This window comes from Hordeum vulgare, chromosome 1H (genome assembly GCF_904849725.1).
Source record: "Hordeum vulgare subsp. vulgare chromosome 1H, MorexV3_pseudomolecules_assembly, whole genome shotgun sequence".
Lineage (NCBI taxonomy): Eukaryota > Viridiplantae > Streptophyta > Magnoliopsida > Poales > Poaceae > Hordeum > Hordeum vulgare.
In genome coordinates, this window is record NC_058518.1 from 141,200,973 (window position 1) to 141,228,937 (window position 27,965).

At 53.4% G+C, this 27,965-nt stretch overlaps 1 protein-coding gene across 1 annotated transcript; it reads left to right on the top strand.

Moving 5' to 3' along the window:
* Positions 1 to 16,068: 16,068 nt before the first annotated feature.
* Positions 16,069 to 25,853, top strand: LOC123397623. Its single transcript, XM_045092163.1, has 3 exons — positions 16,069 to 16,278; positions 16,365 to 16,980; positions 25,786 to 25,853. Exons 1-3 carry the CDS (start codon positions 16,069 to 16,071, stop codon positions 25,851 to 25,853), a joined length of 894 nt encoding a protein of 297 aa, XP_044948098.1.
* Positions 25,854 to 27,965: the final 2,112 nt, after the last annotated feature.

The window sequence follows — 27,965 nt, forward strand, 5'->3', positions numbered from 1 at the left end:
CGAGTACTTGGGTCGCGGGCCTGCAGCCGAAGTGCACATGGCCAACTCCCATGAAAGTCCCCGTCAAACCGGCCGGAACGAGCACGAGGTCGGCGAAACATCCGGCGCTCGCCGTCAGCCCTGCCGTTCTGCCAGTCGACACACTTGTCGGAGCAACGTGGAGGTGTTTCGCACACCCGTCCTCAACCTGGCTGCCGCCGCCAAAATAGCCGATTCCCTCCAGCCGACTGATTCAGAGGCTGACAGAGGGATCGAGCAGATCCGTGCCCTGCTGCACACGGCGCAGCAGCAAAATTCGGCGGTCTCCCAGTCGCACAATAGGATCCACAATAGTTATGTTCACGCGAACACGCATCGGTCAGTTCACAGCCCCCGTTCTCATCAGCGACACAGGGGAGGCAGCCGTTCCATGAATCCCGAAGATCGCTGCCGTTCACGCACCTCTCCGTGGGGTGGGCCCTACGGGCCCAGACATCATGATGATCGGCGTTCAGTCGGTGACACTTATGATCCAAGGCCCGACGCGAGAGGGTATATCGCCGAGAGGAGGGTCGACAGGGGTCGGGCCCACCGCGATGGTCACGATATGGACCGTCCGAGTGGAAGCAGGACCATCGTCTGGTCCCGAGTGTTTCAGTCGAGCCATCCGTTCGGCTGACATCCCTCCCAACTTCCGATTGGCGACGGGGATCAACAAGTTTACAGGAGAATCCAAGCCAGAAACGTGGCTGGACGACTACCGAGTGGCAGTCCATATCAGAGGAGGGGACGACCACGTCGCCATGAAACACCTCCCCCTGATGCTCGACGGCTCGGCACGAGCGTGTGTGAACCAGTTGGCTCCCTCAAGCATCTACAGCTGGGAAAATCTGGCCCGAGTGTTCATCAGGACCTTCGAAGGGACGTGCAAATGCCCTGCTGGTCTCGTGGAGCTCCAGCATTGTGTCCAGAAGCAGAATGAGCCCCTGCGCGACTTCATTCAGCGTTGGACGACCCTCTACCACACGGTGGAGAACGTCACAGAGCATCAAGAAGTCTGCGCCTTCAAGGCAGGCGTGCGGTAAAGAGATCTGTACCTGAAGTTCGGTCGTACATGCGACATCTCCATGAGTAAGATGATGGAGATAGCGGCGCGCTATGCAAATGGCGAAGAAGAGGACCGCATTTGTAGTGGCAAGCACAAAGCAGTCGCGGATGGAGATGGGAACAGCACTCGGAAGCAGAAGCAGAAAGCTCCGTCCACTCCGCAGGCAGAGGCCGCAGCCGTTACCAATGCCAAGTTCAAGGGCAAGGGGAAGGCTCAGTTCACCCCAAGAAGAAGCAGTTCGGAAACCACATCCTGGACCAGCCATGTCCAATTCACACGAAGATGGATGAAGAAGGCAACGCCATATTTCCGAAGCATACCACTCGGCAATGTCGCCTCCTGATCCAGGGGTTCGGCGAAGGGCGGCCGAGTGAAAAGGACAATGAACATGATGAGGAGGACAAGGAGGATCCGTTCCCCCAAGTCCATGCAACACTGATGATTTTTGCTAACGTTGAAATCAAGAGTCGACTGAAGCTGGTGAACAGGGAGGTGAACATGGCCACACCGACCAACCCCATGTTCCTCAAATGGTCTCAGACTGCGATCACCTTTGACCAGTCGGATCATCCAACACACGTACCCACCCCAGGGAGGCAGGCTCTGGTCGTCGACCCGGTGGTGGAAGGAGTCCGATTGCGCAAAGTCCTCATGGACGGCGGCAGTGGCTTGAACATCATGTACGCTGACACTCTCAAGGGGATGGGCATTCCGATGTCCAAACTTAGCGAGAGCAGTATGCAGTTCCATGGAGTCGTCCCTGGACGAAAGGCCAAGTCACTCGGCCAGATCGCGTTGGACGTCGTCTTCGGCTCTGACAAGAACTTCCGCAAGGAAAAACCGACGTTCGAGGTGGTGGACCTCCAGAGTGCGTACCACGCAATTCTGGGCCGCCCGGCGTATGCGCGTTTCATGGCCCGTCCATGTTACGTGTACCTGAAGCTGAAGATGCCAGGCCCAAAAGGTGTGATCACCATCACAGGCAATCGGCAGCGGGCCGAGGAGTGTGTGCAACAGGGATCGAGGATCGCCGATCAGCAGATGGCTGTCCTCGAGCTTGACGAGTACAAGAAGACAGTCGACCCCGCTGACTTGATGCGTTCGAAGAAGCCAGCTTCGGAGTCCGCATTCCAGTCGGCGGGAGAGACGAAGAAGGTCAGCATCCACCTGACAGACGATACCGCTGCCCCGATGAACATATCCACCACCCTCGATCCTAAATAGGAAGCCGAGCTCACCCAATTCCTCCGTGAGAACTGGGACATCTTTGCATGGAAGCGTGCTGACATGCCAGGTGTACCCAAGGAGTTGGCTGAGCACCGACTGCATGTGGATCCCGCCGCTCGGCCTGTCCGAGAATGCCTGCGTCGGTCCGCCGCGCACAAGAGGAAGGCAATCGGAGAAGAGGTGGCTAAGCTTTTGGCAGCCAACTTCATTCGCGAGGTACACCACTCCGAGTGGCTCGCCAATGTTGTCATGGTGCCCAAGAAGGACAAGTCTCTCCGAATGTGCATCGACTTCAAGCATCTCAATAAGGTCTTCCCGAAAGACCATTTCCCGCTCCCCCGCATCGATCAAATTGTCGATTCGACTGCGGGTTGCGAGCGTTTGTCATTCCTTGATGCCTACTCGGGCTATCGTCAGACCCGTCTGTATGGCCCCGATGAATTAAAAACAGCCTTCATCACCCCATTTGAGTGCTTCTGCTACATCACTATGCCATTTGGTTTGAAGAATGCAGGAGCAACCTTTATGCGCATGATCCAAAAATGCCTCCTTGACCAGATCGGTCGGAATGTGGAGGCGTATATGGATGATATCGTAGTCAAGTCACGCAAAGGTTCCGACCTGCTGACTTACTTGGCAGAAACATTCGCCAACCTTCGTAGGTACGATATCAAGCACAACCCAGCCAAGTGTTCATTCGGTGTTCCCAGCGGAAAGTTACTCGGTTTCTTCGTTTCCGAACGAGGGATCGATGTCAACCTCGAAAAGATCGGGACCATCGTCCGAATGGAGCGGCCGGTCAGAATACACAATGTTCAAAGGCTCACAGGTTGCCTAGCGGCTTTGAGCAGGTTTATCAGTCGACTCGGCGAGAAGGCACTTCCTCTGTACCGACTCATGAAGAAATCAGATACGTTCGAGTGGAAAAACGAAGCCCAAATCGCATTCGACGACCTCAAAGTCCTACTTTCCACCCAGCCGGTTCTTACTGCTCCGCTCAGTAAAGAACCCCTTCTTCTGTACATCGCGCCTACAAATCAAGTCGTCATCATTGTTCTCACAGTCGAACGGGAAGAAGAAGGCAAAGCATACAAGGTTCAGCGGCCAGTGTATTATGTCTCTGAAGTCCTGACTCCTTCCAAGCAGAGGTATCCCCACTATCAAAAACTTATCTACGGGATTTACATGACTGCGAAGAAGGTGGCTCATTATTTCCAAGACCACTCGGTGTCTGTCGTTTCTGATGCTCCGTTGTCGGAAATCCTACACAATCGGGACGCATCGGGCCGAGTGGCAAAGTGGGCAATGGAGATGTTATACTGCGACATCAAGTTCGAGGCCAAGAAAGCTATAAAGTCTCAAGCTCTGGCTGACTTCATAGCAGAATGGGTAGAACAACAGCAACCGACCCACATCTACTCGGCTCATTGGACAATGTTCTTCGATGGGTCCAAGATGTTGAATGGCTCCGGCGCTGGCGTTGTGATCATATCGCCAAAGGGTGACAAACTCAAGTATGTGTTGCAGATACACTTTGATTCCTCCAACAACGAGGCACAGTATGAAGCTCTCCTTTATGGACTGCGCATGGCCATCACACTCGGCGTTCGTCGCCTGATGGTCTATGGCGATTCGGATTTGGTAGTTAATCAAGTGATGAAGGAGTGGGACGTCAGGAACCCCACCATGACCACATACTGCAATGCAGTGAGGAAGCTCGAGAAAAAGTTTGAAGGTCTGGAACTCCACCATGTTCCGCGACTGAAAAACCAAGAAGCTGATGAATTGGCGAAACTCGGATCCACTCGGAGACCAGTCCCGGGTGACGTGTGCCTCGAGCACCTTCACCTTCCCTGAGTTAAAGAAGATCCTTTCACAGAGGAACCAGTACAACCAAAGAGCTCGACAGATCCAACTGAAGTCGAAGTCCCTGCTGTGGTTGATTTGATCATGGAGATTCTTGCTATCATCCCCGATTAGACTGTGCCGTTCATTGCATACATCCTGAGGCAAGAATTACCAGAAGACGAAGTCCAAGCCAGACAGATCGTCCGCAGGTCAAAGTCATTCACTATCATTGATGGCCAGTTGTACAAGGAAAGCGCTTCAGGCGTCCTTCAACGATGCATCTCCCTTGAGGAGGGACAGTTAATCCTAGAAGAAATTCACTCGGGAACCTGCGGTCATCACGCCTCCTCAAGGGCAATCGTCGCCAAAGCATTCAGAGCTGGCTTCTTCTGGCTGCAGGCGAATGAAATGGCGAAGGATATGGTCGACCGATGCGAAGGCTGTCAGTTCTACTCTAACAAGTCCCACAAGCCAACATCTGCGTTGAAGACAATCCCTCTTGTTTGGCCGTTTGCAGTATGGGGATTAGATACAGTCGGTCCATTCAGGACAGGCCAAGGGGGATTCACACATCTGTTGGTGGCAGTTGACAAGTTCACAAAGTGGATTGAAGCCAAGCCCATCAAGAAGCTCGACGCCCTTACGGCCATCAAGTTTGTCAGGGACATCATCTCCAGATTTGGGGTACCTCACAGCATAATCACTGACAATGGAACAAACTTTGACTCGGACAGATTCAAAGGTTTCCGTACAGGCCAAGGTATCCGAGTGGATTTTGCATCTGTGGCGCATCCCCAAACAAACGGGCAAGCAGAGCGGGCGAATGGACTTATTCTGCAAGGTTTGAAGCCTCGACTCCTGCGAGAAGTGGGACACGCCGCCGGCGCATGGGACAACGAGCTGCCTTCGGTGCTTTGGGGTCTCCGCACAACCCCAAATAGATCTACAGGGCGATCCCCGTTCTTCCTCGTTTACGGAGCAGAGGCAGTCCTTCCGAGTGACTTGCTTCACAACGCTCCACGAGTTGAACTCTTCTCCGAAGATGAAGCGGAGCAAGCAAGGCAAGACGGAGTGGATCTTCTAGAGGAGGAGCGCGAGATGGCACTGACTCGCTCAACCATTTATCAACAAGATCTGCGGCGCTTTCATGCGCGACACGTCAGGAGTCGTACATTCCAAGCAGGCGACCTGGTGGTCCGAGTGGATCAGCAGAGACCTCACAAGTTAGCTCCCGCCTGGGAAGGACCCTTCATCATCTCCAAGGTTCTGAACAACGGAGCATATCGACTATACAACCTCGACAGGGAAACGGACGAGCCGCGAGCATGGAACGGAGATCTCCTGAAGCGCTTCTACACGTGACCGTCGACTGAAGCAATGTAAAGAACAAGTATCGTTGAAGTAATACAAAGCAGATTGAGTTTTTGCAGATTCAAAATTCTTCCGCGTTTGCAGACTCCGGTCTCAAAAAAAAACTTAGCTGCGATCCAGAATCGCCTAAGTACAAATTTTCTCCGAGTGTGCACTAAACGTCGCACTCGAGGACTTAGCTGCGATCCAGAATCGCCTAAGTACTAACTTTCTCCGAGTGTGCACTAAACGTCGCACTCGGGGACTTAGCTGCGATCCAGAATCGCCTAAGTACTAACTTTCTCTGAGTGTGCACTAAAACGTCGCACTCGGGGACTTAGCTGCGATCCAGAATCGCCTAAGTACTAACTTTCTCCGAGTGTGCACTAAAACGTCGCACTCGGGGACTTAGTTGCGATCAAGAATCGCCTAAGTACAAACTTTCTCCGAGTGTGCGCTAAACGTCGCACTCGGGGACTTAGCTGCGATCAAGGATCGCCTAAGTACTAATTTTCTCCGAGTGTGCACTAAACGTCGCACTCGGGGACTTAGCTGCGATCCAGAATCACCTAAGTGCAAACTTTCTCCGAGTGTGCGCTAAACGTCGCACTCGGGGCTTAGCTGCGATCAAGGATCGCCTAAGTACTAATTTTCTCCAAGTGTGCACTAAACGTCGCACTCGGGGACTTAGCTGCGATACAGAATCGCCTAAGTACAAACTTTCTCCGACTGTGTACTAAAACGTCGCACTCGAGAACTTAGCCGCAATCCAGAATCGCCTAAGTACAAACTTCCTCCGAGTGTGCACTAAACATCGCACTCGAGGACTTAGCCGCGATCCAGAATCGCCTAAGTACAACCTTTCTCCGAGTGTGCGCTAAACGTCGCACTCGGGGACTTGTCTGCGACCAAGAATCGCCTAAGTAGAAAGCTCCCTTCGAGTGTATCTTGCAGATCCACCCGGAGGCTTAGCAGACCCTCATTGAGGCTCATGTAGATGTCAAGACAACTGAAAATTACATGAGTAGCAGAACCTCATTGAGGCTCATGTAGATGTCAAGACAACTAACAATTACATGAGTAGCAACTCGCTCCGAGTACGACCTTACAGTCGCGCTCGAAGACTTAGCTGCGATCATGAAACGCCTAAGTACACAATTGCCTTCGAGTGCATCTTAGAGATCCACTCGAAGACTCAGCAGGCCCTCATTGAGGCTCATGCAGATGTCAAGACAACTGACAATTACATGAGTAGCAACTTGCTCCGAGTACGACCTTACAGTCGCGCTCGAAGACTTAGCTGCGATCACGAATCGCCTAAGTACACAATTGCCTTCGAGTGTATCTTAGAGATCCACTCGGAGACTCAGCAGACCCTCATTGAGGCTCATGCAGATGTCAAGACAACTGACAATTACATGCTCCGCATGTTTGCCATTGGCTTCACCAAGAAACGCCAAACAAAAACCACGAGCAAAAATCGTTTCAACAATTCTTTGGCAAAGGAAGAGCAAAATATTCGGTTCCAATTCAAAGTTGGTTTGAAGATAGTCGGTTCGGTGTAGATCAAGCTTATCCACACCGAACCACGAATGTGACGGCCAACAGCAGTGGCCAAAGTTTGATACAAGTAACACTCGACATACCGAGGTAAAAGTTTTCTCAAGCGTCGTCAGGACTGGCAGGCTCCACGAAAGTGTCGAGGTCGATCCCGTCTGCGACGCGAGTGGCGCTCTCAAGGAAGGTCTCCATGAAATCTTTGAATCGAAGCTTCTTGGTGTTTGCGACCTGCAGCGCCTTCAGCTTCTCTTCGCGAGCCTCCTTGCAGTGCACTTGGACCAGCGACGGCGCCACGTCCGCACCACAGCGAGCAGCAGACTTCTTCCACGCCTGCACTCGGTTCGGGACGTCCTCCAGCCGAGTCATCAACCCTTCCATCTCTTGCCGGGACTCGTCTTCGGGCCACAACTCCTTGTCGATTCGGCCGACGACCTCTCTCAGTCAACCGATGAAAGGTCCCACTTTACCCAGGCGAATGTGCGCTCGGAGCATGTCTCAATTGGCGTCGTCACCGAGTGGAACGTTCGGAATAACCGACTGCTCAACGTCAGCTGCTTCATCCTCAGCGTCCATACAAAAATCTGCAAAGACAAGACGAGCAGAAAGTAAGCGCAGAATGAAATACACAGTCAACAAGCACTCGGAAGAACATAACTTACCACCGAGAAGCGCAATCATCTTCCTTGCCCAGTCAGTGACGTACTTCTCCTGTGATATGCACCGCCTGTTCATCACCTTCATCTGTCCCATCAGCTCGGTTCTTTGTTTCCCCATTTTCTCCATTTCGGCCACCAATGCCTTGTTTGCCTCACGGGACTCCTCCAAGGACTTCTCTCGTTCAGCCAGAGCGCCCTTCACACCAGCCAAGTCATGCACTGCCGCCTCCAGTTCCGCAGCAAGCTGAATCTTTTCAGCCTTCAGAGTGTTGTACGCTGATCCCATCTCGCAAGTCTTGTGCAAATCAGCGTGAAGAGAAGATCAGACAAATTCAACAAGGAAAAAAACTCGAAGTTCTTCAGACCCCTGCCGACGCAAGCAGTCGACAGCGGTCTCGGGGACTACACCCAGTGGGTTCACTAAGAGTGACCCCACTGGCATGAAGCTCAAACAGGTCCGCCCTATTGAGATACATAACAAAAACAAGCCTATGAGGCTACTACTACCCGACCTGAGTAAAATTACTCTCGGGGACTAATCCAGTAGGTGCACTCGGAGTGCCCCCATCGGTAACATTCGAACAGATTAGTCCTCATCTGATCAACTTAAAGAAAATGTACATAAAGACAACTGCCGGTGCAAGCACTCGACAGAAGTCTCGGGGACTACACCCACTAGGTTCACTGCGAGTGAACCCACTTCAAAATAATCATACTGTATCCGAGTATATTGCTTAAACACCAAGTGGGTTACAAGGAGAAAGTAAAATACTTACTAGCCCACTTACTCGGATATCGTCCCGGAGTTCCAAGCTTCGCTTGTACACAGACGCGATGGAGTCGTACGCTCTCTTGGCATCACCCGCCATCAACTCCGCCTGCACCATGTCCCCCTTGGCAGCTCCCACCTGATCTTCCGGGAGGCGCTGGGCGTCGTACTGGACGGTTGACGGACCTGGCACCACAAGATACTCCTTGGGCATCCCATGTCCTGCTCCAGTCGGTTCAGCAGCGATGAGCGCCGTTTCAGTCGACGGCATTGTCTTAGTTGGCGGCGCGTCCATGGCGGGAGTAGTAACAGATGGAACAGCCTCAAGGACAGGCACCGCAGCTTGCTCGGACCTCTTCTGGTCATCCTCCTCCACATGAATCACCTCTGAAGGAAGCCTGACCGAACGACGTGAGACCACAGGAAAAAGGGCAAGACCAAAGACAGAATTCGTGAAACAATAATGTAAGCTCTCGGAGTCGGAGGTGACAACGTTGTCCGTATCCATGGGATCATCTTCCTGGCGTGGCAGAGAAGTGGCGGAGGTGGCAGCTCTGTCGAGTAAAATTCACTCGACCAATAAGCATGAGTTCAATCAAATACTGGAAGAAGATAGGAGAACAATACACTTACGCTGAGGCGACGGGAACGGCGATCCTCATCCGCGGCAAAGCCTTTCGAGGCTTGGATCCACTCGGTTTGGCCACCTTAGAGGGCTGGCCCGCGGGGTCAGCAGCAGAGTCCCTGGTCCTCTTTGTGCTCCGAGCACTCGGAACCACGGGAGTAGCTGGCAAGGCACTCGGAACCACAGGAGGAGCTGGTGGGGCACTCGAGGCCGCTGGGGGAGCCGATGGAGCCGCGGGTTCGTGACGGCATTTAGTTCGAGGCTCTGGTGGTGGGGGTGGCGAGTTCTGTTCCTCATCTTCCCCCTCTTCTTCTTCGGACTCCTCCTCCGTCTCCCCACTGTCGAAGACGTACTCGACGCTCTGCACGCTGCCCTCCTGGCTAACTTCCTCTTCCTCAGCCGGATTCCCGTTCGAGACAGGAGAAAACCAGTTGGTCCATGTCTGCACGAGATACAATCGACAACATCAGACGTCAGACAGTGATACAAGAAAAAGCGATAAATCTAAGACAATTGTGTGCACTCGACAAGTTATACTCACCTCATTCGGAGGAGGGTTGTCCGCGCGGAAGGGCTTCACTCGCCGGGCTCCTCTGGGGTTATCGCAGGTGCATGTGATGTTGCGGACCCACGACGTTACAACCTCCCCGGTCACGCACTCGAGGTGAGTCCGAGTGGAGTCCTCAGGCCCCGTGTAGTACCACATGGCGTGATGTCGAACTTGCAAAGGCTGGATACGCCGACCCAGAAAAATCTCCAGCAAATCTATGCCAGTGACTCCCTTTCGGACGACCTCTACCAGCGCATCGACGAAAGGCTGGATCTGGATCTTCTCCATTTTCGTGAGCGCAAGCTGCCTAGGCGGAGCCGGTCGGTCTAGGCTGAAAGGTGGCATTCCGGTTGCGGCATTCGGGCAAGCAACATCCTGGCAGTAGAACCAAGTCGACTGCCAGTTCCTAACGGATTCAGACAGCTGAAGAGCGGGATAGCTACTTTTACTTTTCTTCTGGAAGCCTAAGCCTCCGCAGAGCTGGAGGAGATGAGTTTTGTCGTCCGACTGGCTAAGTCTTTTGATGGTTTGGGATCTAGCGGAGAAGATGTGCTTAAAGAGCCCCCAATGGGGAGGACAACCGATAAAACACTCGCATAGCACGACGAAGGCAGAGAGATGAGCTATTGCGTTGGGAGGAAAATGGTGGAGCTGCGCCTCGAAGTGGTTCATTATACCTCTGAAGAAGGGATGAGGAGGCAGAGAGAAGCCTCGGTACACGTGACTGAGCAGCAAGACGCGCTCCCCCTCCTCGGGCGCCGGCTCTGTCTCGCCCTCTGCCGGTAGCCTCCACGTCTTGTTCTCGATCATGCCTTGCTCCACCAGCTCCAGCATGTCCGCCACCATCACCGTGGAGGGGAGGAAATCCCCCTGGATCCAACCTGCCGGCAGTGCTCGCTGCCGCCGCTGAGCAGGAGCCGCCTTCTTCTTCTTCTTCTTCCGCGCCTCGAGCTTGCTCGTCTGCCCCTTCGTCATGGTGGAGGCTGCAGATCCGCGGAGGAAGAGGGGAAGGAAGGAGCTTGGGATGCGCAAGAAGTCACGTGAGAAGCGGGGCGAGTGCGAGTTATCAGGCGAGTGCAAACGAAAAACCCTCGCTGCAGAGGTTTAAATAAGGTTCCGATTGGGTCACTAGCAGGTGGCCCCGAAATCTTATCCCCCGACCGGTTGCTGCGATATTAGTGGAGGAGATGAAGGCGCGGAAATCGAGGCGGCAGATAGTACTCGATGACGATGTCGTCATCCCCGCTGAGCGCGCGGCAACCGAAATTTGAGGATCCCAGAAAATCCGCCGCTGTCAGTTGACTGGTCACGTCAAAAGATTCCACTGAAGCACTCGGTCCCTGATGGTTCGTTTCACAGATACATCCACTCGGATCACTGGCCAAGAGGATAAAATGGATCGAGGCAAACAACGCCAAAGTCGCATCCATACTAGTCGGATCCATACTCCAAGCATCGCTTCGTCGTTCCAACCCCGATCCATTCGGGGACTAATGATGGGGTTATAGTCCTAGGGTAGGGTCATAGGCCTGCCCTACGGGTCCTACACAAGGACTACCCTTCATAAGGGATAAGGCCCTTAGTCAGTTCCGACTGAATTAAGGACTTCCCATTATCCAGTCGGTGACGATTCCTCCATCATCTAGTCGGAGATGAGCATTCGGAGCATATCAAACTTACCGACTGGATTCCACTCTGTACATCATAACCCCCCTGGAGGGCAACGGTCATACGTTTCCATGTACCTTTATTAGCATTTAAGACATACGTTACCTGTAACGTAGGCATTTATTCGCCACTACTCCACCCCTGTGCACCGAACCGTTGTAAGGGGCAGCGCACTCTATATAAGCCGCCCTTCCCCACTGGTGCAGGGGTTACCAATTCACTGTAATCCATATTCCATCGACAACAAGCTCCCAAGAGCACTGAGACGTAGGGCTTTTACCTCCACCGTAGAGGGGTCTGAACTCATACAACCTCGCCGTAGCTAAGGCTCTGCCCATCCTTTCGTACCCTACACATCTACTGTCAGACTTATACCCATGACACTATCCTCGCTCTTTGAAAAGGCCAAAAGCTTTGACGGTGGCCAACATGCCAAAATGGTATGAATCCATTAGCGACAAAAAAACGCATCGCAAACGAGCCGTTGCCCAACTCTGTTTATATAGATGGCCCAAAACATGGGTCCCCGGTCCTCATATGGGCCCATAATCATCATGGGCATAAAGCATGCCTAAACATAGTAGGTCACAAGTAGTTTCGGGCCTTGAATAGGCCTGGTAAAGCGCAAGCCACAAATGATACCCTCGACTCTTGAACAAGTCGAAGTATAGGATGTGCCTCAACTGTAACAAAAAGTTCATGGGCATGTGTGTAACTCGGCCCTTTGTTTGCCCATTTAAATGATAAGACATAAACAGGTCAAAATATGTCCCGGGTCCTCGTTGGACGAATAACATATTGCACATTTAACAGGCGAAAACAAAGTCAGGCCATAAACGGGCCCAATTTTTCCACATGAGTTTATTAGGTCGAAAGTCACATTGGGCGAGGAAAGGGCCTAAATGTACTACGAGGCGTTAGATGGCCGAAAGTCAGGGCCCTGAACCTGGTAACACCGGTGTCATGTGTCTAGCGCCCAAACCCGTTCCCAGACGCCGCCGGCTCCCATCGGCCCCAAACCATGACATAAGCCACCCTATAGCATCTGTCTCGGAAATACCACGACAGTTGGTGCCCACTGTGGGGCCGCAGGGACGGCGACCGGAGTGATGTTCCGGGCGGGACCCTACACTTCTTCTGGCGAGCGCGTGGCGCATGGCCTGGTCGTGTTGTACGGCGCATTCGACTGCGTCAACGACAACGCCCATCGCCTGGAGGACGCGGCCTTCCCCGTCGACGGCTCCATCATCTTGTTCGGCTCGCACCACGTCTACGTTGCGATGGCGGCGGAGCACTACCCCGCTGACGTAGCCAGCGACGATGCGCTGCCGCCAGCAGGCGGCAACAACCTCTCCAGCGACGTCGACGACCTCTACCGTTGCGTTGAGGTGCTCACTACTGCTTCGACAGCTCGGGCGTCAGGTCATCGGACCCCGATCCGTGCGTCCGTGGAGTCGCTCCACACTCTTGTGCCGCACGTGACCGACCCAGCGGTCGCCACCCAAGAGCTCGACAAGCACCGCAACACCTACTTCATGAGGCGGAGGCGCTGGAGGCAGCCCAACACGCTTTGAGGCCGCGCGGCGCGAGTTCACCGTCGCCCACTGCATTAAGCCGGCTAACCCCGGGCCGAGCCGGATCGCCTCCGTCAAGCGTCATGGGGGCATCGTCGGCCAGGAGCTGGCAGGCGGCCATCCCCTCTATGATACCCCCGCTCAAAACATGTGGGCGGCACAGGCTGCAATCGCCGAGTTGAGCGAGCTCGATGGGCCGGCTCGCGAGGCGCAAGTGGACCGCATCCGTCTTCTCGTCGAGGCGGCTAATGCGCAATAGGTGCAGACCGTGCCGTCCAGTTCTCTCTCAAGGACCCGCGATGACGCCGGCGCACCCATAGCCAGCCGACGGGAGACACACCAGGCATCTTCGCCTGGCAACGGCCAAAACTGCTGCAGCAGCCGGCAGACGGCAAGCCACGACCGGCGGGATCGCAGCCCGCCGGCTGTCAACAGCCAAGGCGGCCAGTCGGCTCGGTCTGGCAAGCGCGAGGAGGGACCACGAGGCCCGGTGGGTGAGCGCATCGGCAGCTGCCAGCTGCACGACCAGGATGGCCGCCTCAAGCTAGACCGCATCGCCAAGACTCACGTCGCGGAGGAAGAAGGTATGGTCGGCCTGTCGTGCTTTTGGCCGCGCATCCTCAGCGAGGCTTTCCCCAAGGGTTTCACCCTGGCCCGCGACACTCCCAAGTACAACGGCTCCACCAAGCCCGAAGACTGGCTCACCGACTGCACCATCGCAGTCGGCATCGCTGGCGGCAACAAGCACGTGGCAGTGCGCTACGCGCCCCTCATGCTGCTCGGCTCAACCCGCACCTGGCTTAATAGCATGTCGGCCGGCAGCGTCAATGGGTGGCTCGACTTCCAGGAGGCGTTCATCCGGAACTTCACCGACTCGTACAAACGCCCGGGCCGGCCTCGACTGCTTGCCCTGTGTGTACACGGTCTGGACGAGCCGCTCCGTGACTACCTTACGAGGTGGATTGAGCTCTGCAACTCTTGTGAGGGCGTCCATGAAGTGCAAGTCATCCAGTACTTCATCGATGGGTGCCGAGACGACACCCTACTCAAGAACAAGCTCATGCGTCGGGAACCCTCAACCCTCGCGCAACCGATGGCCGTTGTCGACCAGTATGCTGTGGCCGAGTCTTCCATGAAGCTCCCCGTACTCGTCGACACGGACGGGAAGCCAACGGTGCCCAAGACGGCTGCCACTCCGACAGTCGGCAGATCCCAGCCGGATCAAGGCAAGTGCAAGGCCTACTAGCCGGACACTCGTCAGGATTCCCAACAGGTCGCGGCTGTCGAGGACGGCCGGCTGGCAAACGGTCCAGGTCCCAGCCAGCGCCAGCGCACCAACGAAGGCAAGCATCCATGGCAGGCCAAGTACACCTTCAAGGCCATGCTCGACGGGCCTAGCAAGTTCCATAGCGGAGCCAAGCTGGCTACACACACTGCTTGGCAGTGCAACTGATTCACCAAGATCGTGCACGGAGAGGCCTTGCCGGCTGCGCCCCCGTCTCCTCCGCCGCCTCCTGGGCCCGGAGCCGACGGGGAACACGACAAAACCCCCAGCAGGACGCCACCTACGTCATCTTCACCAGCGAGCGAGATGACAAGCACAGTCAGCGCCGGCACGCGCAGGAGGTCAACGCCATCGTCCCACCGGCCCCCCAGTTTATGCACTAGTCGGACAAGCCGGTCACCTGGGGCCGCGAAGATCATCCGGCTGTGATGCCCACGCCAGGTGGCTACGCACTAGTCCTGGATCCCACCTTCGTCTCTCAGCGGAGCACCTGTCGCTTCACGCGGGTACTCGTCGACGGTGGCAACAACATCAACATTCTCTACCACGACACGATGCAGAAGCTCGGCATCCTCGAGTCTGAGGTCGAACCGACCCGAACGGTGTTTCATGGCATCGTTCCCGGCCTCTCCTGCTCACCGATCGGCAAGGCCCGGCTGGACGTAGTGTTCGGCACGACGAAGAACTTCCGCCGCGAGCCGGTCTGGTTTGAGGTCGTCGACCTCTCTAGCTCCTACCAGGCCATCTTGGGCCGGCCAGCCCTGACCAAGTTCATGGCGGTTCCTCACTACGCCTACTTAAAGATGAAGCTGCCCGGCCCGCGCGGGATCATCACCGTCTCGGGCGACTACAAGAAATCAATCGAGTGCGCTCGAGCTGGCTCTAAGTTGGCCGAGTCGCTCGTCATCGTCGAGGAGCGGTGAAAGATCGATCGAGCCGTGGCCCTCGCCCGCGAGTCGACTGCCGTCACCGAGCCCAAGCTAAAGCAGCCGGCTGCGGAGGCCCAGTTCGAGCCGGCCACCGACAAGAACACCAAGAGAGTCCCTTTGGACCCGGCTGATCCCACCGGCAAGTATGTCGTGGTGGGGGACGACCATAGCAGCAAATACGAAAGCGAGCTCGTCGACTTCCTCTGTGAGAATTGGGATATCTTCGCGTGGTCCCCTAAAGACATGCCGGGTGTCCCGAGGAAGTTCGCCGAGCACTTCCTTCACGTCCGGCCAGATGCTAAACCAGTCAGGCAACCCCTGCGCTGCTTCTCAGAGGCAAAGAGGAAAACCATCGGTGAAGAAGTCGCTCGGCTGCTAGCAGCCGCCTTCATCATGGGAGTCTTCCACCCGGACTGGTTGTCGAACCCTGTCTTGGTGCTGAAGAAGAACAAGATTTGGCGCATGTGTATCCATTACCGTGACGGTGGTCAGTACTGCTCCCCTCATGGAGATCATGGGCAACAGAGATGCAGCCGACCGCATAGCCAAGTGGACGTTGGAGATGGACGGCCACGACATCCGGTACGAATCCCGCACTGCTATCAATTCACATGCTTTGGCAGACTTCCTCGTCGACTGGGCGGAGACCCAGTACCTACCGCCGCCTCCCGACTCAACCCATTTGCGCATGCACTTCGACGGCTCGAAGATCCACACTAGCCTGGGGGCCGACATCGTCTTATCCTCTCCAAAGGGAGACCGGCTGCGCTACGTCCTGCAGATACCCTTTGCCGCATCCAACAACGTGACAAAGTATGAAGCGCTACTACACGGCCTCCGGCTGGCCAACTAGATCGTCGTCTAGCGCATCCTTTGCTTCGGTGACTCCGACCTGGTGGTGCAGCAGGTCACTGGCAAGTGGGACGCCAGAGACGCCAACATGGCTAGCTACCGTTTTCTGGTTCAGCAGCCGACCGGAGGCTTCAAGGGTTGTGAGTTCTATCACATCCTCCGAGCCGGCAACGAGGCGACCGACACATTGGCAAAAATGGGCTCCACCCGACAGTCCATTCCAGCCGGCGTGTCCCTAGAACACCTGCACAAGCCCTCCATCACACCTTCTCCAGAGTCGGAGTCCATCTTCATCCCCGTAGACTCGGGGGCTGCGTCGCCGGCCCCGGGGACTGCTAAGACTGGCTCGGGGGCTGCCGGCTCCCAGCCGCCTGCCCTAATCAGCGCACCGTCTGCAGCCACTCAACCGCCTGCCCCACCGGCACACCGGCTGCAGTTCCCCAGCCGACGCCTTTTGATGGCCCGGGGGCTGCCGCCCCCCTCCAGGGGTCCCTCCCGCCCGACTCAGGGGCTGCAGCAGTCCGCCAGCCGTCTGCTGCCCCCAACCCAGAAGATCCAATAGCAGTGGCGGTGCTCACCGTGGCTACGACACCGTCCTGGGGACAACCCATCCTTGACTTCCTTGAGGGCGGCACCCTGCCGACTGACGAGGTCGAAGCCGAACGAATCCAAAGACATGCCGGAGCATACACTATCATCAACAATGAGCTCGTCAAGCGCAGTGTGTCTGGAGTCTTCCAGCGCTGCGTTGAGGCAGAGAAGGGCTACGAGATCCTCCTCGACATCCATCAGGGCGAGTGTGGCCACAACGTTGCTTCTCGCTCCCTGGTGGCCAAGGCGTTCCGCCATGGGTTCTACTGGACAACCGCCCTCAAAGAGGCCAAGACGCTGGTCAACAAGTGCAACGGCTGCCAGCGCTTCAAAGCGCGTAACCACCAGTCGGCTGCAACCCTGCAGACCATCCTCCTCACATGGCCGTTCGCCGTCTGGGGTCTAGACTGTTGGGGAACGTCGCATGGGAAACAAAAAAATTCCTACACGCACGACGACCTATCATGGTGATGTCCATCTACGAGAGGGGATGTGTGATCTACGTACCCTTGTAGACCGTACATCAGAAGCGTTAGTGAACACGATTGATGTAGTGGAACGTCCTCACGTCCCTCGATCCGCCCCGCAAACCGTCCCGCGATCAGTCCCACGATCTAGTGCCGAACGGACGGCACCTCCGCGTTCAGCACACGTACAACTCGACGATGATCTCGGCCTTCTTGATCCAGCAAGAGAGACGGAGAGGTAGAAGAGTTCTCCGGCAGCGTGACGGCGCTCCGGAGGTTGGTGATGATCTTGTCTCAGCAGGGCTCCGCCCGAGCTCCACAGAAACGCGATCTAGAGGAAAAACCGTGGAGGTATGTGGTCGGGCTGTCGTGGAAAAGTCGTCTCAACTCAGCCCTAAAACCTCCGTATATATAGGTGGGAGAGGGGGAGCCTTGCCTTGGGGCTCAAGGAGCCCCAAGGGGGTCGGCCGAGCCATGGGGGGAAGGTCTCCCCCCCAAACCGAGTCCTACTTGGTTTGGTGGGTGGAGTCCTTCTTTCCTTTCCCACCTCCTCCTTTTTTTTCTTTTCTCTTTGATTTTCTTCCTATGGCGCATAGGGCCTTCTTGGGCTGTCCCACCAGCCCACTAAGGGATGGTGTGCCACCCCCAAGGCCTATGGGCTTCCCCGGGGTGGGTTGCCCCCCCGGTGACCTCCCGGAACCCATTCGTCATTCCCGGTACATTCCCGGTAACTCCGAAAACCTTCCGGTAATCAAATGAGGTCATCCTATATATCAATCTTCGTTTCCGGACCATTCCGGAAACCCCCGTGACGTCCGTGATCTCATCCGGGACTCCAAACAACATTCGGTAACCAACCATATAACTCAAATACGCATAAAACAACGTCGAACCTTAAGTGTGCAGACCCTGCGGGTTCGAGAACTATGTAGACATGACCCGAGAGACTCCTCGGTCAATATCTAATAGCGGGACCTGGATGCCCATATTGGATCCTACATATTCTACGAAGATCTTATCGTTCGAACCTCAGTGCCAAGGATTCATATAATCCCGTATGTCATTCCCTTTGTCCTTCGGTATGTTAATTGCCCGAGATTCGATCGTCAGTATCCGCATACCTATTTCAATCTCGTTTACCGGCAAGTCTCTTTACTCGTTCCGTAATACAAGATCCCGCAACTTACACTAAGTCACATTGCTTGCAAGGCTTGTGTGTGACGTTGTATTACCGAGTGGGCCCCGAGATACCTCTCCGTCACACGGAGTGACAAATCCCAGTCTTGATCCATACTAACTCAACGAACACCTTCGGAGATACCTGTAGAGCATCTTTATAGTCACCCAGTTACGTTGCGACGTTTGATACACACAAAGTATTCCTCCGGTGTTAGTGAGTTATATGATCTCATGGTCATAGGAACAAATACTTGACACGCAGAAAACAGTAGCAACAAAATGACAAATCAACATGCTATGTCTATTAGTTTGGGTCTAGTCCATCACGTGATTCTCCTAATGACGTGATCCAGTTATCAAGCAACAACACCTTGTTCATAATCAGAAGACACTGACTATCTTTGATCAACTGGCTAGCCAACTAGAGGCTTGCTAGGGACAGTGTTTTGTCTATGTATCCACACATGTAAATGAGTCTTCATTCAATACAATTATAGCATGGATAATAAACGATTATCTTGATACAGGAATTATAATAATAACTATATGTATTATTGCCTCTAGGGCATAATTCCAACAATCTCCCACTTGCACTAGAGTCAATAATCTAGCCCTCACATCATCATGCGAATTACATTGTAATAAATCTAACACCCATACAGTTCTGGTGTTGAGCATGCTTTGGCCGTGGAAGAGGTTTAGTCAGTGGGTCTGCTACATTCAGATCCGTGTGCACTTTGCATATATTTACGTCCTCTCCTTCGACGTAGTCTCGGATGAGGTTGAAGCGTCGTTTGATGTGTCTGGACTTCTTGTGAAACCGTGGTTCCTTTGCTAAGGCAATGGCACCCGTGTTGTCACAGAACAAGGTTATTGGATTCAGTGCGCTTGGCACCACTCCAAGATCCGTCATGAATTGCTTCATCCAGACACCCTCCTTAGCCGCCTCCGAGGCAGCCATGTACTCCGCTTCACATGTAGAATCTGCTACGACGGTTTGCTTGGAACTGCACCAGCTTACCGCACCCCCATTAAGAATAAATACGTATCCGGTTTGCGACTTAGAGTTGTCCGGATCTGTGTCAAAGCTTGCATCGACGTAACCTTCTACGGCGAGCTCTTCGTCACCTCCATACACGAGAAACATCTCCTTAGTCCTTTTCAGGTACTTCAGGATATTCTTGACCGCCGTCCAGTGATCCACTCCTGGATTACTCTGGAATCTACCTGCCATACTTATGGCCAGGCTAACGTCCGGTCTAGTGCACAACATTGCATACATGATAGAACCTATGGCTGAAGCATAGGGGACGGAGCGCATATGCTCTCTATCCTCATCAGTTGCTAGGCACTGAGTCTTACTCAATCTCGTACCTTGTAAAACTGGCAAGAACCCCTTCTTGGACTGTTCCATTTTGAACCTCTTCAAAACTTTATCAAGGTATGTGCTTTGTGAAAGTCCTATCAGGTGTTTTGATCTATCCCTATAGATCTTAATGCCTAGAATGTAAGCAGCTTCTCCTAGGTCCTTCATAGAGAAACTTTTATTCAAGTAATCCTTTATGCTCTCCAAAAACTCTACGTTGTTTCCAATCAACAATGTGTCATCCACATATAATATTAGAAACGCCACAGAGCTCCCACTCACTTTCTTGTAAATACAAGATTCTCCAACCACTTGTATAAACCCAAATGCTTTGATCACCTCATCAAAGCGTTTGTTCCAACTCCGAGATGCTTGCACCAGTCCATAAATGGATCGCTGGAGCTTGCACACCTTGTTAGCATTCTTAGGATCGACAAAACCTTCGGGTTGCATCATATACAATTCTTCCTTAAGGAAACCGTTAAGGAATGCCGTTTTGACATCCATCTGCCAGATTTCGTAATCGAAAAATGCAGCTATTGCTAACATGATTCTGACGGACTTAAGCATCACTACGGGTGAGAATGTCTTATCGTAGTCAACTCCTTGAACTTGTGAAAACCCTTTGCCAAAAGTTGAGCTTTATAAACGATCACATTGCCGTCAGCGTCCGTCTTCCTCTTGAAGATCCATTTGTTCTGAATAGCCTTGCGGACCTCAGGCAGTACCTCCAAAGTCCACACTTTGTTCTCATACATGAATCCTATCTCGGACTTCATGGCTTCTAGCCATTTGTTGGAATCTGGGCCCACCATTGCTTCTTCATAATTTGCAGGTTCATTGTTGTCCAACAACATGATTGATAAGACGGGATTACCGTACCACTCTGGAGCAGCACGTGGTCTCGTCGACCTGCGTGGTTCGACAGAAACTTGAACCGGAGTTTCATGATCATTATCATCAACTTCCTCCTCAACCGGCGTCGCAACGACAGAGGTTTCCCCTTGCCCTGCGCCACCATCCAGAGGGATGAGAGGTTCGACAACCTCGTCAAGTTCTATCTTCCTCCCACTTAATTCTCTCGAGAGAAACTCCTTCTTGAGAAAAGCTCTGTTTTTAGCAACAAACACTTTGCCCTCGGATTTGAGATAGAAGGTGTACCCAATTGTCTCTTTTGGGTAACCTATGAAGACACACTTTTCCGCTTTGGGTTCCAGCTTTTCAGGCTGAAGCTTTTTGACATAAGCATCACATCCCCAAACTTTAAGAAACGACAACTTTGGCCTTTTGCCATACCACAGTTCGTATGGTGTCGTCTCAACGGATTTTGATGGTGCCCTATTTAAAGTGAATGCAGCTGTTTCTAATGCATAACCCCAAAATGATAACGGCAAATCGGTAAGAGACATCATAGATTGCACCATCTCTAATAAAGTACGATTACGACGTTCGGACACACCATTACGCTGTGGTGTTCCAGGCGGTGTCAACTGTGAAACAATTCCACATTGTCTTAAGTGAGCACCAAACTCGAAACTCAGATATTCACCCCCACGATCAGACCGTAGGAACTTGATCTTCTTGTTACGATGATTTTCAACTTCACTCTGAAATTGCTTGAACTTTTCAAATGTTTCAGACTTGTGCTTCATTAAGTAGACATAACCATATCTACTCAAATCGTCAGTGAAGGTGAGAAAATAACGATACCCGCCGCGTGCCTCTACGCTCATCGGACCACACACATCGGTATGTATGATTTCCAACAAGTCACTTGCACGCTCCATTGTTCCGGAGAACGGAGTTTTAGTCATCTTGCCCATGAGGCATGGTTCGCACGTGTCAAGTGAATCAAAGTCAAGTGACTCCAAAAGTCCATCGGCATGGAGTTTCTTCATGCGCTTTACACCAATATGACCTAAGCGGCAGTGCCACAAAAATATGGCGCTATCATTGTTAACTTTAACTCTTTTGGTCTCAATGTTATGTATGTGTGTATCGCTATCAAGATTCAATATGAACAATCCTCTCACATTGGGTGCATGACCATAAAAGATGTTACTCATAGAAATAGAACAACCATTATTCTCTGACTTAAAAGAGTAACCGTCTCGCAATAAACAAGATCCAGATATAATGTTCATGCTCAACGCAGGCACTAAATAACAATGATTCAAGTTCATAACTAATCCTGATGGTAACTGAAGTGAAACTGTGCCGACGGCGATTGCATCAACCTTGGAACCATTTCCTACGCGCATCGTCACTTCATCTTTCGCCAGCCTTCGTCTATTCCGCAGTTCCTGTTTCGAGTTGCAAATATGAGCAACAGAACCGGTATCGAATACCCAGGCACTACTACGAGAGCCGGTTAAGTACACATCAATAACATGTATATCAAATATACCTGATTTTTCTTTGGCCGCCTTCTTATCTGCCAGATACTTGGGGCAGTTGCGCTTCCAGTGACCCATACCCTTGCAATAGTAACACTCTGTTTCAGGCTTAGGTCCAGCTTTGGGTTTCTTTGTCGGATTGGCAACAGGCTTGCCGCTCTTCTTTGAATTACCCTTCTTGCCTTTGCCGTTTCTCTTGAAACTAGTGGTCTTATTCACCATCAACACTTGATGTTCTTTACGGAGTTCAGACTCTGCGACTTTCAGCATCGCAAACAACTCGCCGAGTGACTTGTTCATCCCTTGCATGTTGTAGTTCAACACAAAGCCTTTATAGCTTGGCGGCAGTGATTGAAGGATTCTGTCAGTGATAGCCTCTTGCAGGAGTTCAATCCCCAGCTTAGCTAGACGGTTTGAGTACCCAGACATTTTGAGCACATGTTCACTGACAGACGAGTTCTCCTCCATCTTGCAAGCATAGAATTTATCGGAGGTCTCATACCTCTCGATCCAGTCGTTCTTCTGAAAGTTAAACTTCAACTCCTGGAACATCTCAAATGCCCCATGACGCTCAAAGCGACGTTGAAGTCCCGGTTCTAAGCCATACAAGACTGCACATTGAACTACTGAGTAGTCCTCCTTACGTGCTAGCCAAGCGTTCTTAACATCCTGATCAGCCGTAGCGGGTGGTTCATCTCCTAGCGCAGCATTAAGGACATAATCCTTCTTCCCAGCTTGTAAGATTAGCTTAAGATTACGAGCCTAGTCTACAAAGTTGCTTCCATCATCTTTCAACTTAGCTTTCTCTAGGAACGTATTAAAATTCAGGGTGACTGTCGCGTGAGCCATGATCTACAACACAAATATACTCAAAGTGGACTTAGACTATGTTCAAGATAATTAGAGTTTAACTTAATCAAATTATTTGCTAAACTCCCACTCAAAAAGTACATCTCTCTAGTCATTTGAGTGGTTCATGATCCACTTACACTAGCTCAAGTCCGATCATCACGTGAGTTGAGTATAGTTTCTGTGGTAAGCATCCCTATGCTAATCATATCATCTATATGATTCATGATCGACCTTTCGGTCTCATGTGTTCCGAGGCCATGTCTGCACATGCTAGGCTCGTCAAGCTTAACCCGAGTGTTCCGCGTGCGCAACTGTTTTGCACCCGTTGTATGTGAACGTTGAGTCTATCACACCCAATCATCACGTGGTGTCTCGAAACGACGAACTGTAGCAACGGTGCACAGTCGGGGAGAACACAATTTCGTCTTGAAATTTTAGTGAGAGATCACCTCGTAATGCTACCATCGTTCTAAGCAAAATAAGGTGCATAAAAGGATTAACATCACATGCAATTCATAAGTGACATGATATGGCCATCATCACGTGCTCCTTGATCTCCATCACCAAAGCACCGGCACGATCTTCTTGTCACCGGCGCCACACCATGATCTCCATCAACGTGTCGCCATCGGGGTTGTCGTGCTACTCATGCTATTACTACTAAAGCTACATCCTAGCAAAATAGTAAACGCATCTGCAAGCACAAACATTAGTATAAAGACAACCCTATGGCTCCTGCCGGTTGCCGTACCATCGACGTGCAAGTCGATATTATCTATTACAACATGATCATCTCATACATCCAATATATCACATCACATCGTTGGCCATATCACATCACAAGCATACCCTGCAAAAACAAGTTAGACGTCCTCTAATTTTGTTGTTGCATGTTTTACATGGTGACCATGGGTATCTAGTAGGATCGCATCTTACTTACGCAAACACCACAACGGAGATATATGAGTTGCTATTTAACCTCATCCAAGGACCTCCTCGGTCAAATCCGATTCAACTAAAGTTGGAGAAACTGACACTTGCCAGTCATCTTTGAGCAACGGGGTTACTCGTAGCGATGAAACCAGTCTCTCGTAAGCGTACGAGTAATGTCGGTCCAAGCCGCTTCAATCCAACAATACGCGGAATCAAGAAAAGACTAAGGAGGGCAGCAAAATGCACATCACCGCCCACAAAAACTTTTGTGTTCTACTCGAGAAGACAACTATGCATGAACCTAGCTCATGATGCCACTGTTGGGGAACGTCGCATGGGAAACAAAAATTTTCCTACGCGCACGAAGACCTATCATGGTGATGTCCATCTACGAGAGGGCATGTGTGATCTACGTACCCTTGTAGACCGTACATCAGAAGCGTTAGTGAAAGCGGTTGATGTAGTGGAACGTCCTCACGTCCCTCGATCCGCCCTGCGAACCGTCCCGCGATCAGTCCCACGATCTAGTGCCGAACGGACGGCACCTCCGCGTTCAGCACACGTACAGCTCGACGATGATCTCGGCCTTCTTGATCCAGCAAGAGAGACGGAGAGGTAGAAGAGTTCTCCGGCAGCGTGACGGCGCTCCGGAGGTTGGTGATGATCTTGTCTCAGCAGGGCTCCGCCCGAGCTCCACAGAAACGCGATCTAGAGGAAAAACCGTGGAGGTATGTGGTCGGGCTGTCGTGGAAAAGTCGTCTCAAATCAGCCCTAAAACCTCCGTATATATAGGTGGGAGAGGGGGAGACTTGCCTTGGGGCTCAAGGAGCCCCAAGGGGGTCGGCCAATCCAAGGGGGGAAGGTCTCCCCCCCCCAAACCGAGTCCTACTTGGTTTGGTGGGTGGAGTCCTTCTTTCCTTTCCCACCTCCTCCTTTTTTTTCTTTTCTCTTTGATTTTCTTCCTATGGCGCATAGGGCCTTCTTGGGCTGTCCCACCAGCCTACTAAGGGATGGTGTGCCACCCCCAAGGCCTATGGGCTTCCTCGGGGTGGGTTTCCCCCCCCCCGGTGAACTCCCGGAACCCATTCGTCATTCCCGGTACATTCCCGGTAACTCCGAAAACCTTCCGGTAATCAAATGAGGTCATCCTATATATCAATCTTCGTTTCCGGTCCATTCCGGAAACCCTCGTGACGTCCGTGATCTCATCCGGGACTCCGAACAACATTCGGTAACCAACCATATAACTCAAATACGCATAAAACAACGTCGAACCTTAAGTGTGCAGACCCTGCGGGTTCGAGAACTATGTAGACATGACCCGAGAGACTCCTTGGTCAATATCCAATAGCGGGACCTGGATGGCCATATTGGATCCTACATATTCTACGAAGATCTTATCGTTTGAACCTCAGTGCCAAGGATTCATATAATCCCGTATGTCATTCCCTTTGTCCTTCGGTATGTTACTTGCCCGAGATTCGATCGTCAGTATCCGCATACCTATTTCAATCTCGTTTACCGGCAAGTCTCTTTACTCGTTCCGTAATACAAGATCCCGCAACTTACACTAAGTCACATTGCTTGCAAGGCTTGTGTGTGATGTTGTATTACCGAGTGGGCCCCGAGATACCTCTCCGTCACACGGAGTGACAAATCCCACTCTTGATCCATACTAACTCAACGAACACCTTCGGAGATACCTGTAGAGCATCTTTATAGTCACCCAGTTACGTTGCGACGTTTGATACACACAAAGTATTCCTCCGGCAGCCCATTCCTTTGTTCGGCTCCAGTCCGCCAGCCGACTGGCCGTCAGAAAAAAGGCCAAGGAGCGGGGCGGATAGGAAAATAAATTCAAACAAGAGACAACGACGAGCCAAAGGGACGACGGCAGGTAGATAAGTTAAAAACATGCGATAAATAAGATAAGGGCCCATGGCCAGCAGTACGGATACAATACACCCCCAGTGGGTGGACTTGTTCTTAATAGTTCAAATAGTGCAAAGGAAATAAAGCAGGTAAAATAAGGTCGGCTATGGCACCGCCGCCTCCTGGTCCAGCCGACACGAGCGACCGACCCATCTAAGCATCGGGAGCCGGCGGGGCCTCCTGGCGGGCCTCCGTCTCCCCAGCCGGCGGCACCTCCGCGTTGGCACCTTCAGGTGGCTCCACTTCCAGAGCAAAGGACGTAGACACTCCGCCTCCGGCCTTGGCAGCAGCATGGGCGTCGGCTACAGTGGGCTTGTCCAAGCTGGATCCAACCTCTTCCTCATCCTCGCCGATGGGGACGCCATAGTCGTCCTCAGGGAGGGGCACGCCGTTGTCATTCAGCTCGGGGAAGTAGGTCTCCAGTGAGGCGTAGCTGGCAAGCTCGTGGGCGCGGAACGCAATCTCCTCCTCGCGCCGTGCCAGATCCGGCTCCGTAGCCGCCCGAAGGATGGTCAGTCGGACCAGGTTGACTCCAGGATACCAGGACAACGCGAAGGACACGGCGACCCGGGTGCCGGCCCGGGCGGCTGATGCCCTCCATGCATCAAACCAGCGGACGGCGTGCCCCAGCCACGTCTCAACTCGGTCCTCCGGCACCTCTTCCCCACGATCATCCCAAAGGGTCCGGACGACGTCCAAGCTGGCTCACAGCAGCCGACGCCAGAGAGCGCGGAGATGGACGATCCGGGCCTCACAGGCATGCGCCGTCTGAGCGGCCGTTCAGTCAGCCCCTTCGCCAACAACAACACCAGTCCGGTCCTGCTCCACCCGGAGGGCCGTCACTGCGCATTAGGTGTGTGCCTCCATCTCAGGAAAGTGGGCTGCCCCACGAAGAAAATAAGACAAGATTGAGCGCAAAATTGCAACCGACTGAGGAGCAAAAGACTTACCAACAAGGAGGGTGCCCACCCCCGTCACGAGGCCGACTGCGCTGTCCACCCGTCGTCGGCCGCCTGCCTGAGCTCGCCGAGCCGAGTCACCTCTTCCCGAAGGGCGGTGGTGCCTCGTCGCTCTTGGCCGCCGCCTGAAGCACCGTCGCTTTCTCCGCCTCGGCCACCTGCAGAGCACCGCCGAGCCACATCACCTCCGTCGTCTGCGTTGCCAGCTCCTGGGCCAGCCGCTAGTGCTCACGAGCGATCTCGTCACGCTTACCTCGGACCGCCTCAAGGGACTTGCGCAGTGACTCCAGCTCGGTGGCGGACGCGGCCGCTGCCGGACAACAAACAAACATCAGACTACAAAGGAAAGAAAATAAAGATTTGGCCCGGCTGCCACGAAGCCGCGCAGTCGGCCCGAATCTCAGGGACTACACCTAGTGGGTCCGCTCGCGCGCACCCACTAACAGTAGGTGAGATTACCTTTGGTCGCCTCCAGCTCGGCTTTGATGGCCGTTAGCTCGTTCGTCCGAGCTGTAAGCTCCTCCCGAGCCTGGCGATAGCTGGCCTTGGCGAAGCGGCCGACGTCGATCGCATCATGGAAGATGGCGTCGCGTTGCGACCGATCAAGTTGAAAGAAGACATGAGAGAATAAGATTTGGCCCGGCTGCCACGCAGCCGACCCGAATCTCAGGGACTACACCGAGTGGGTATGCTCGCGCGCACCCACTAACAAGACATCAGAAAAAAAGATTCAAGCGAAGGAACTTACCCCGAGCGCCTGGTCCAGGGCCTTGAGGCCGACCGTTGTGGTCTTGGCGAGGTTGACCACGTCCTTCTAGCACTGAAGGAGTGCGCTGGACACTTGCATGGGTGCCGAGGGTCCCGCTCCAGCCTCGGAAGGGGCGCGAAGTAGCTGCGCCCAGGCGGCTGTCACTGTCGGCAGCGACCGAGGCCGGCTACCGCTAGCCGACGTGCTTGACGTCGGCGCCGTCCCCGTCACGACGATGGCTCGATCGCCGTTTCCCGGGACCTCAGAGGTCGCTCCGGCTCGCGGCCAGTCGCCCGATGCGGCACGGGCTGTGTCGTCGGCGGTCGGGGCAGCAGCCTCCATGATGACCGGCTTGACAGCTGGTGGAGTCGATGCTGGCTCAGCAGGTGGCGGAGGCATCACCATCAGCGATGTTTCGGCGTGTGCGCCAGCCGGCGCAGGAGGGAGCCTCGTTGAAGGGGCAGTAGGCGGCACCGATGGCGCGACATCCTCCATGGCCTCGCCCAAGGGGCCGCTAGCACCGGCTCTCCCACCCGAGGTGTCCATCCTTGCACGGCGCTCG